Source organism: Euprymna scolopes, chromosome 11 (assembly GCF_053919585.1).
Source record: "Euprymna scolopes isolate OS-2025 chromosome 11, ASM5391958v1, whole genome shotgun sequence".
NCBI classification, from domain to species: Eukaryota; Metazoa; Mollusca; class Cephalopoda; order Sepiida; family Sepiolidae; genus Euprymna; species Euprymna scolopes.
Genome location: NC_136492.1, coordinates 104,468,269 through 104,480,818, shown reverse-complemented (window position 1 = coordinate 104,480,818; position 12,550 = coordinate 104,468,269). Strand labels below are relative to the sequence as shown.

General features: G+C 31.5%; 1 protein-coding gene across 4 annotated transcripts in view; it reads right to left on the bottom strand.

The window, feature by feature from the left end:
• Nucleotides 1-12,550, bottom strand: part of LOC145288028 (uncharacterized) — a 593,135-nt gene that overhangs the window by 172,868 nt on the left and 407,717 nt on the right. For all 4 annotated transcript variants that reach the window (XM_080136036.1, XM_080136037.1, XM_080136039.1 and 1 more), the window contains exons 100-102: nucleotides 11,006-11,248; nucleotides 10,626-10,835; nucleotides 2,905-3,135 (exon numbers count right to left, since the gene is read on the bottom strand). In XM_080136036.1, coding sequence (XP_079992162.1) covers nucleotides 2,905-3,135; nucleotides 10,626-10,835; nucleotides 11,006-11,248 — 684 coding nt within the window. The remainder of the gene's footprint in view (nucleotides 1-2,904; nucleotides 3,136-10,625; nucleotides 10,836-11,005; nucleotides 11,249-12,550) is intronic.

The window sequence follows — 12,550 nt, the reverse complement described above, 5'->3', positions numbered from 1 at the left end:
CATCACGTTGTCCCATTTATCTAAAATTACCATGGTTGGGTCCTGATGGCCTTCATATTTTTAAAAGGATTTCTTCTGCTACTCAACGTTGTTTTCCAGCTACTATGCTTAGAGTAGTTTACACAACTCGAACCTTTTTCTCTTCTTTTCGTAAAGATGTTTTGCCAACCATTCAAAAGAACTCTGTTGTTTATAAATTCGTTTGTCAGTGTGGAGCTGACTACGTTGGCAAAACATCCCAAAGATTAGAAATGAGAATATCCCAACATATCCCTCGGGATATTCGACTACACCAGGTTTCGAGAACATCCGGGCACTCCCAAGCTCATGAGTCCGCCATTGGCAATCACCTGTTGAGTATAAATAGGTGTTCCGATCAATATTCCGATGGGTGGTTTTCTGTTTTATACAGTGCTAGGTCGAACTATCATCTCAATATCATTGAGGCGTTAGTTATTAACAACTCTCGACCTAGCCTGTGTAGACAAAAGATTCTGAAACATCAGTTGGAGATATTCATTGATTTAAAACCACCTGAACAGTGAGAATTTTTTTTTTTTTTTCACTGTTCTTCCAACTGAAACCAAAATTCCCCTCTTCCCTCATTCGTTTTCTTAGTTTTTAATTTATCATTCTGACGTTTCCTCTTAGAGGGTCAGACGATAAGGCCTTAAGGAAATTTTAATTTCACCTGCCCATTTCTTGTTTTTTGGTATTTAAATGAAATTATGTTTCCTCTGAAATTTCTCCTTCCATTTTGCTGTACCAAAAATTTACTTACATATATATATATATATATATATATATATATATATATATATATATATATATATATATATATATATATATATACAGGGTGACCCAAAAAAACAGAGGACATTCAATTGTTTTTCTGAGTATTTTACAGTCAACAGAGAAAAAAAGGCCAAAGACCCTCGTGTTTTGATGTGATGTTTTGAATATAATAAACTAGTTGTGACTAAAGTTTCATTTCATTCGGACAAAACACTAAGAAACGGGGCCTAATTATAGTTGGGGCCCGTTTTTTTTGGGGGGGGTTACCCTATATATATATATATATATATATATATATATATATATATATATAGTATACCGTCTAATGGTTAAAATGTTCTATTATCGTATGTATATGTGTGTGTGTTTTTACATATAAAACTGTTCATTAACATTCAATGTGTAGCGCACATACAAAGAACATCCTTCTCTCCGTTGTCTCTTCGTCTCTAATTACCATTCAAGTTCATTCCCCCCGAAGGAAACCAAATAACAGTTGGTTATAAATTTGAGATAAATTTATACTTGACTTCCACTCGGAGCCGCAAGACGTTGTAATTTTCTACAAGTCGCGTTTCATCGAGCTTCCAAAACGCGGAGACGATATCTTTCGTATTAACTTGTTCGACTTTCCAGTCTGATTCCCAACTCTAAATTAACTAATTACGTGTATTACTAAGCTATCGCGTTACGTCATTAACTCACGTAACATTAAGATCACCTGATGTCGTTACTAAAATCATCTTCATTGTTTATGTTTTAACATTCTTGACAACTAAAAAATGTAAATATTTCAACTTAACATAACTTTTCGTATGGATAGCATTTTTTTGGTTCCCCGACAAAAGGAGGGTGGGCCTGTAAATTCACCCTTGTCTGTTCGTCTGTCCGCACGTTTCTCAATAACTATGCCTGGGAATTTTTTGAAATTTTGCACAAACAGTAAACATGGTATAAGTAAAAAGTAACAGAACGGATTTTCCGGGAAAACTCCGGTTGACTCCCCCCCCAGGGGTGCCTTTCGCGTTAAAATTGCTAAAATTGACACTTTTGTGCTTATTAAAAAAATTGGATTTTTATAAAACTTTCTGAACAGTCGTAACTAACTGATTTCTATATAATTTTGTTTTTCTATACTTCACAATAACTCTTGCGTGTGCCTCAGGGGCTTTTTTAGGGTCAATAAAAACACTCCATTTTTGGAACTATTTTACCATATTTGTTCAGAATATTTTGTGCCCGTCTTATTTAGCAGTTTTGCGTGGTGCTGAACTCAAATTTAAATATGTTAAGGCCTTGGGGAGTTAATTCTATCTTTGAACTGTATAGCTACAGCAGATGCTGCAGTGCACCAGACTAGATGCAGAACGCCATTGTCTGATTAAACAGAAGGTTGCCATCATTACTTTATCATATATATATATATATATATATATATATATATATATATATATATATATATAAAATTCAGAAGTGAAGACTGATTTAACATTCATAATTAAGAATAAGAGAGAGAAAGAAAAAGTCAGCTGACTGATTTCACTCACTTGTCAAGAACTGTATCAAGGGAGTTTTTTTAAAGAGAAGAAAATAAAAGAAAGAAATGGGGGGGACTATATATATATATATATATATATATATATATATATATATATATATATATATATAATTAAACAATAATCATTCTTTATCCTTGGGAGTGGGCAATGATGGACAGTCATTCTTTTCTTTTGCATGATGCAAAACTCAAATTTACCTCTGTTAAGACTTAAAACTCCACCGTTTTTTTCATTTTCACCAGGATTTGACGTCCCCTGGGGACTTTTGGGGCTAAATAATTATAAAAATATTAGATTTTTATTTTTTTACTTTTTAATTTTTACTTATTTTTTTTTATTCTGTTCTAATTTTGATTCCTTTATATGTTATATTTTTCTATATCTCCCTCTGTATGAATTTTAGTAAGTGTGGTTTGCACTGACCCTTCAACATGAGCGATCGCTTGCAAACAAAGAGATCGGAGCAAAGATTAAAAAAAAAAATTTTCTTTTTTAATTTGTACAGGTTTAAAAAAATTTAAAGTAAAAGAAAAATCTGTTTAAACCTTACTTCTGTCGGTGTTTGTTCTGGTACGATCAGGTTGTCTGCCCGGGCCATACTGGCACGTATCTTCAGCTCGATCAGCAGGGCACTCCCACGATCCATCAGAGTGACAGTCACAGTTGTATCGAATACATCCATCAAGGAATGAGAACGAACGTCCCAATGTATACTCTTGTCCTTTGGCAACACAAGCTTGAACGTTGTCGCTCACAATGATCGTCATTTTCTTACTCGGTCCTGAAGGAAGACATTTTAACATTATAATATTTTAAAAACTTATTTTATGCATGCGTAAATAGGTACGTTAATGTCGAGAAATAATTATTTTTTATTTGTTTAATTTAACACTAAAGGAGAACAAAAAATAGTCTATAAAATAAAATACGTATCAAGTGCGCTTGAAAGCCAAATCACAACGTAATATTAGGAAAATAAACAAATATTTTACTTGTTTGAAATTTATAACATAAATATATTTCGGAACTATACTCCATCCCTAGTATGTTGTTTTCTTTCTTTTTTTGTTTTTGTTTTCTTCTTCCTTGCTATGTTGTAAAGTTAGAGAAAGAAAAGTATGTTTGTAAAGAGCCGCGCGTTGTATCTCAGCGGTTGTATTTTGAAATGTTGGAATTGTGTAGGCAATGTGAGAATAATGTCAAGGGTGTGAGTTCCATATAGAAACGGTGATTTAATTTGAATAAAATATATATGCTGTAAATTTAAAACAAATAAAATATTTGTTTATTTTCCTAATATTACGTTGTGATTTGGTTTTTTAGTTCATTTGATGCGTATTTTATTTTATAAAAAATAGTCTTTCAAATAAAAGCTGCGTTAATAGCGAACGTAAAATACATCGGCTTTTATTTCAGTTTTTCGCCCACTCTCTTTATAGTTTTTACTTCAATTGTGGGGTGTTCATAGATTTATCGGTACTTACACAGAGTTTACATCCGCTCGGCGTTGCCCGGAAAATGACATCGGCAACGCACGGCATAATCCGACAGTTAACAACATTTTCCAGGCAAAGCCGAGCGGGCGCTTAAATACGTCCGCATCAAAATCCGCACAAATACCGACAGACTGAAACATTTTAATAATGATCGCATTTTCTAAATATTACAAAGTCTATTTACAAACAACATTTCTCTATTTACTTTGTATGCCTGGTCCCGAAAGAGCTTCGCTTGCAGGTTTTTCTTGTGAAATTTCTCGTTTGTTTCTTATTGAAGGCTTCTTATTTGGTTGTTTATAAATGTTCTTTGTTTCGACTAAAGAGCTTTTTTATCACACAAACGTTCTTTTATTTTTTGTGTAAGGTATAGTGTTGTTTGCTTTATTCTTGAAAACGCTTTATATATATATATATATATATATATATATATATATATATATATATATATATGTGTGTGTGTGTGTGTGTGTGTGTGTGTGTGTGTGTGTGTGTGTGTGATAAAGTATTCTAACTGGTTTTGAATAATGTATATACATTTTTGCTATTAATTTTAAATAAAATAATATAAGTAACCAATGGGGAAAAGAGAAGAGGAAAAATATTTTTTATAAATTGTTCAAAACCAGTAAAATTACTGTATCCCTGACGATGAATCCTAAGGATTGGAAAGTACTCGGACTTATGATAAACATGGTGATTACGTCAGCCAATTCCTGCCAGAAGTGAGACTGTTCTATTCGAAAACAGAATTAATAAACAAAAAGAACGTCTATTTTACTATTTTATTTAATGATATATATATATATATATATATATATATATATATATATATATATATATATATATATGGCTGTTTTATGACTGCGCGAGTCATTTGAAGTCCTGGCAAAACATGGAAAGGTTGAAACGTTGATGGATCCGCGTAAACTCTTCATAATATTTATATAATTTTATTTATTTGTTTATATAAACTTATTTATTTAAACGCTCTACACACGTATTGAGCACTTTTGAAAATTGTTGATTTTTGGTTTCTGTTCACAATATACTTGAACTTAATCAATTATATGCATATGCATTATATATATATATATATATATATAATGGTAATAAATCAAATTGATAAATATCATTAGTCAACGCCAAATTTGTTGTCTGCGTTTTTCTAGCTAATTTAAGACGACTCTGATACATTGAATCCAAAACCGTATTGATTTTACTCAATCAGGTCAAGTGTTGGAGCTGTGGTCACATGTCTTTCTATGTTTTTGTTCACATGTACGCATGTGTGGAGCATTCTAGAAGAATTTGGTGGAGTAAAATACCATGTTTTTATTGGAAATGTTTATTTTAACGACAAGAAGTATTCAGGTTCGATAGTTCTGAGTTACTATGTCGAAAACGGATCAGTTTGAAGCCATAAAACCTCAAAATCTTCAAAAAATTTGTGCTCAGCATACACAAAGAAGGACTGGCCTGTGTAAGAGAAATTGCTTGCAAAGAAGGGAACGTTATCAACGATCCTCTAGTGGACAGAGACGGAATACTCTTTCCATTGTTGCAAATCAAACTCAGCAAGGATGGTGGCTGCTTTACTTACTTATGCAAGGCTTTTCCAGGATTGATCATGGAGAAGTTGAAAGCTCACCAGAGATCCAGTGTTCGAAAACTCAATGAACGCAATAGAACTGGAAACGTGGAAAGCATTTGTTCTGGTGATGAAGAACATTTTTGGCAACAAAAAGTCCAGAAAAATATGCAGAACTTGTCAACAATATGCTGAATGCTTTCAGAAATTTGGGCAGCAATATAAGCGTCAAGAGGGTCGATTTCCTGTGGACCTAGTAATAACAATTAGTAAGGAACAGAAGTAGAGATTCCATCAGGATCTGAAAGAGATGGGGATCAGGAATCAGGGACGCAGTCATGATGGCTGTCTTTTGTTGGAATCTGAAGAGAAGCCTTATTGTCGCTGAGCATTCCAGGAGTTAGAAGCAATGGAATTTCAATTCCTAAAGTTTGAACAATGGTGAAGCAACATGCAATTTATGTGGACTTATCTTTCTTAATGCCCACTATTCAGTTTACAGTAATCTTTGTTTCTATCAGGTAATCAATTGTTGGCAGAACATTTTTCTCTTAAAACATATTTAGGGTGATATGTGATGAAAAAATTAGCTGATAATGCCACGAAAATGTAACCGATTTTCTCAAAAATCAACTTAGCACAAAAATCTGACCTGATGCAAAGATAAAGATGCTATTTCCTGGTACAAAATTGCAAAAATACCCTACACCAATTGTAGAAATCAAGACAACATTTAAAAAGTAAAAAGAAAAAATATTGATAATAAATTACCTTTGGCATAGTATCCGCTGAATAATCTTTCAACTCACCGAGTAATTTGAACGGACTTTACTTGGTTACATCTCTAAATTTTGGACTAGTCTTTGTCTTTATTTATTTCATTTGTAATTTTATATATATATATATATATATATATATATATATATATATATATATATATATATATATTACATTTTTATTTTATTTTTGAATTTTAGATTTAAAATTTTTTTAGATTTTACTTATTTTTAAAAATTCTATTCTAACTTTTATTCCTGTATTTTATCACTATACATTGTATGTATTATATTTTTAATATGTCTCTCTATATAAATCTTTCCTATTCTTTTGTATATGTCTCCATACATCGTACCATTTTTTTTATCTTCCCTCCTATGTACGTGTATATATATTGTATATCATTATTTTATTTCTAAGCAAATGCCCTTAAATAAGCCTGTCTTTTTTTCTCTTTTGATAAGAAGCATTAAGGTTTAGAAATGCCATGACCTAAAGAGATTTTCTTTCTTTTTTCTTATTGATCTGATAATGTAATAAAGTTTTATTTAACGTTGGATTAATATTCACGATGTAAAATTAATGTAAGAAGTCTGGAATGGTTAGCCCACTCAAACAAGACAGATGATGAGGGGAGGTTCTGTCACGATTCCCCCATTGTTTATGACTTGACTCAGATTTATATTAATTTTTATTTATTACGGACTATTATTCTCATCTTTATTAGTTGTTATTTCACGACGTTTCGCCCAACTATTCCTCTGGCCATCATCAAGTGGTAACCGCGACAGATAGGAACTTTGAATCTCCTAACTGCATTCTCAGCAATCACTGCCATCCATAGTTGTTGTCGTCTCACCACGTTTTGGCCAAGTAAGCCTCTGGCCGGCTTTGGGTAGGATTGAAACGGCTGTCTTCAGACAATGCTCATCTGGAACCGTAGAGATTTTACGTCTCTATCAACTGCGCCACAGGCTCCAAGATAGCGTGTTCAATCCTACCTGTATCCGTCGCGGTTATAAACTGACGAAGGCCAAAGGAATAGTTGGCCGAAACGTTGTGAAACAACTAATAAAGATGAGAATAATAGTCCGCAATAAATAAAAATTAATATAAATAATACTCATCTCAATAATTAATTCCAATTAAAATAATATATTAACTCAGATTGTTCACGCACTCATCCATGTGCCCGACACTGACCGTCAGTATCACAGTCTCATAGACCCTTTTCTCCCACTCGGTTGTATCAGTTAAGATTAAAACAAAATGTAATAAGTTCTTAGACTACCTCTCCATCGTGCAGTATATCGATACTCTATGGCTGACTGGGATAGCTTCCGTACATTTATATCAGATCTTCCTCTGCATTCTATGTTTAAAAAGAAGGTGTCCACTATAGTATCAGAACTGACGGAATAGTTAATTCTAGGTATAGACTGCTTCATACTCTCAAAAACATTCAAGCAAAAACCTAACAGCCAGCTGTGGTTCTCTTCACAATGTGCTGTTGTCATTGCGCACAATTTTTTTCCATTGCTTCCAACGTAATAGATGTACTGAGACTAAAGCCACCTTCAGGACTGCCAGCAACTACCATCAAAGAGTAATAAAGAATGGAGGAGAGTTGTATGCTCAGTCTGTCAAGTTCAAAGTAGCTGAGCAGCGGCTTGGTTCCCACCAGTTTTGGCAAATAACAAACAGGGTCCTGGACAGAAGCAAGTGCTCTATCCCAACCATTATCATTTACGACTTTTGAAATGTTGCCATAGATGGTAGTGTCGTCAGCATAAATGGCTATGAATGATCTTAGGTTGTGATTTGGGAGATACTTGATGTAAAGCAGGAAGAGAGTTGGGCCCAGGATGGACCTCTGAGGGACTCCAGCATTAATACTGTAGGCTTCTGATTTCTGCCTATCAATCACTACTCTTATGAACCTATAAGAGGGAAATGATTTCATAATTGAAAAGACATTTCCAGCTATACCATAGCTGGAGATCTTCTGAAGTAAACCTTTATGCCATACTCTATCAAAGGCCTTTGATCAAGTTCTATCTGATTTTCTCTACTCTGATCTTGAGCATGCGGTGTAATGGGGAAAGGGGTGGTTCGTTAATTTCAATGCATTGAAAAAAAAAAAGCTTTTATTTTTACATCATCAAACTTCTGATCACCGTCTGCATCAATTGAAATGAATGCCTCTTATCTTAGGGAGGGTTCATGTTTTGACAAGTTTCTGAATCCAACCTTTACTCCTGATTTGAAATGGATCACATGCATCAAATCCGAACTACCAAATTTTCACTACTAACGATTACTACAATATTGTCTCATTGACTAACGCACACTCATTAATCCTTGTCCTTAAGAGACTAATTTGTAAAAAAATATCTGTATATAAGTTGTGTTTGTTTTTTTATCGAATTATTGATTTATTATTTGCTAGTATGCGTTTTCAAACATCGGGTTATTATTGTTCGTGGTCAGAAGATTGTTTGCGCCGGAAGTGTCACCCAGAAGATCTCTGATTTTAGTTTTCTAAGTAGTTGTTTTATAAGAGCTTTTAAGTTCGACTCGGTCTGTAAATTTGACATTTGGAGTTTGAAGCACTTTTATTGCTTGGAAAATTAATTTGCCCGTGAACGTGTAAAAGAGAGCGAATCTAAACGAAGCGGAGAAAGACAGAATGTCAAATATTCGACCCATAATGGTGCTATAGTCTCATCACATCCTCCTACATATAGTTATATGAAATAACTTTATTTTTAAAAGGTTTAGTGGTTTTAGTCACACATTGCCGGAATTAAATTACCTACTTTTCATATTTAAAATTTGTTTAATTAATTCAATGACTAAAAATTATGGTAATAATTAAATTACCTATTTTTCATATTTAAAATTTGTTTAATTAATTCAATAACTAAAAAATTATGGTAATAATCAAATTACCTATTTTTCATATTTAAATTTTTCTTAATTAATTCAATGACTAAAAAGTGTGGTAATAATCAAATTACCTATTCTTTATATTTAAAATTGTTTAATTAATTCAATGACTAAAAAATTATGGTAATAATTAAATTACCTATTCTTTATATTTAAATTTTGTTTAATTAATTCAATAACTAAAAAATTATGGTAATAATTAAATTACCTATTCTTTATATTTAAATTTTGTTTAATTAATTCAATAACTAAAAAATTATGGTAATAATTAAATTACCTATTCTTTATATTTAAATGTTGTTTAATTAATTCAATAACTAAAAAATTATGGTAATAATACAATTACCTATTCTTTATATTTAAAATTGTTTAATTAATTCAATAACTAAAAAATTATGGTAATAATTAAATTACCTATTCTTTATATTTTAAAATTGTTTAATTAATTCAATAACTAAAAACTATGGTAATAATCAAATTACCTATTCTTTATATTTAAATTTTGTTTAATTAATTCAATAACTAAAAAATTATGGTAATAATTAAATTACCTATTCTTTATATTTAAATTTTGTTTAATTAATTCAATAACTAAAAAATTATGGTAATAATTAAATTACCTATTTTTCATAGTTAAATTTTGTTTAATTAATTGAAGACCACAAAAATTATGGTAATAATTAAATTACGTATTCTTTATATTTAAATTTTGTTTAATTAATTCAATAACTAAACAATTATGGTAATAATTAAATTATCTATACTTTATATTTAAATTTTGTTTAATTAATTCAATAACTAAAAAATTATGGTAATAATTAAATTATCTATACTTTATATTTAAATTTTGTTTAATTAATTCAATAACTAAAAAATTATGGTAATAATTAAATTACCTATTTTTCATATTTAAATTTTGTTTAATTAATTCAATAACTAAAACATTATGGCAATAATTAAATTACCTATTTTTCATATTTAGATTTTGTTTAATTAATTCAATAACTAAAACATTATGGTAATAATTAAATTACCTATTTTTCATATTTAGATTTTGTTTAATTGATTCAATAACTAAAAAATTGTGGGAATAATTTAATTACGTATTCTTTATATTTAAATTTTGTTTAATTAATTCAATAACTTTAAATTGTGGTGATAATTTATTACCTATTCTTTATATTTAAATTTTGTTTAATTAATTCAATAACTAAAAATTATGGTAATAATTTATTATCTATTCTTTATATTTAAATTTTGTTTAATTAATTCAATAACTAAAAATTATGGTAATAATTTATTATCTATTCTTTATATCTAAATTTTGTTTAATTAATTCAATAACTAAAAAAATGTGGTAATAATTAAATTAGTTTTCATAATGGGATTAATAACAAAACACACATTTTAATTAAAAAAGCAACAACAAAAACATATGACATGAAATTACACATGTACCTCGAACGATCCTCTGTCCAGGTTGGAGTCTACATATGTATTCTGAACGTTCAGATGGACATTCCCATGATCCGTCAGAATAACATTCACAGTTAAACCGGAAACAGTTTTGATTGAAGAAAAATGGACGTCCCACCGGATATTGTTTGCCCTCTACTGTGCAGTGTCTGATCACGGTGCCAACAGCAACGACCAATGTTCGTGTGTGAGCTACAAATATTAATGTGGGAAATAAAGTAGGTACAAACTTGTTCTAAATTTGCTTTTTTTTTTAAATTAACGAAATTTTGTTTTTTTATTTTGTTTTTAGTTTAGAAAATTATTTTTCAGAAAATAAATAAACAATTATTATCACACACACACAAAAAAAAAACACTCACTTTTTGTTGTTTCTGTCTGTGGACTGTCGGGATCTGTGGTTGGTCGTCTATCACGGTCATCTCGACACATATCTTCAGCCTTATCGGCCGGACATTCCCAAGATCCATCGGAATTACATTCGCAATTGTAAACAAAACACCCATCTCTGAAGAAGAACGGTTGTCCCAATGCATATTTGTTTTCTTTGACAACACAGGCTCGGGCATTGTTGCTGACGATAATTGTCATTTTTTTACTTGGACCTTAAAATACAAAAAAAAAAATGATCATTATTGCTCCTGATGAAGTAAGTAACTATTATTTACTCACTTGGTGTTATCACATAATTACGTGATTGCTCATTGGTAACAATCGGTAGTGTTCCCTGGAATCTGAGTAAAAAGTCTCCCCAGATGTCCAATAGTTTTCTTTTATCTCAAGAAATATACTCAGTCAGTTAGCGGTATTGCAATAACCAGATTTCTTGCTAATAACGGCTGTTGGGCTTTCTTTGGAATTTGAGTGCCAATAAGTGTCTCATGCTTCTAGTACTCTCCGTGTCCTTCCTTGTCTTAATTATTTTTATCTTCTTTTCCACAGATTACGTGATTACAGTTCGCTTGGATTTATCTAATGATTTTTCTATAATTTTTGTTCTTCCTTATATTTTAATTATATGTGATTTATAAATTATTAAAACAAAAACGAAGAACAACTATTTAAAACAATTGTGATCCCAGATTTGATGTTGCTAGTCTCAAAAATTGTGAATGCATTCTTCAGAATTGCCTGATCAATTCCCTGCTTCCTTTATTTCAGCTTGTTTAACATTATTTTATTTTTTTATTACATTTTCGCCCCAAACAAGGCACATTGCCACTTTGATGTAGGAGGCTACTATCAGGGACATAAGCTACAGGCCTACTATGTGGGGAGTTGGATAGCAAGGTGTCGGTTCACGTTACACTTGAACTTCTGCATGTCAGTACAGTTGGGGAAGCAGGGACCCGGAAGGGAATTCCAAAGTCTAGCGGTTCTGAGGAAGAAACTACTGGAGTAGAAGGCTCTCTTACATCTAGGGATCTCTATTGTGAAGGGGTGGGATTTAGCTGTTGGGTTTGTCGGAGGTATTTACGTCGAAGGGGTACAATTGCTTGCAGTTCGTCAGAGCATTCACTGTACTTGTAGAACAGGATGCAACATTTCGTCGATGAGACAAAGGTTGTCCCTTAGATGACTGTTCAGGACCTATCAGGTTGGTGACTCTCTTTTGAACCTTGTCTAGGAGCGAGAGACTAGTAGCAGATATGACAACAATACTCCATACATGGACTAGTGATTTCCATCAATTCATAATTTGATACATAATTGTAAGGAAGATTACTATTCCAGTAGCTTCTTTCCAATATCTGCAGGCTTGTGGAATGTACTGTTTACTGTTTTTCTTTTATCTATAATCTTAGTCTTTTCAAGACTGATACCAATAGACATCTCCTGTCATGCGATAATTAAGAGAGAGTAGAACTTTATCACACCCGAGTTTACAATGATTTCATGCGGATTAA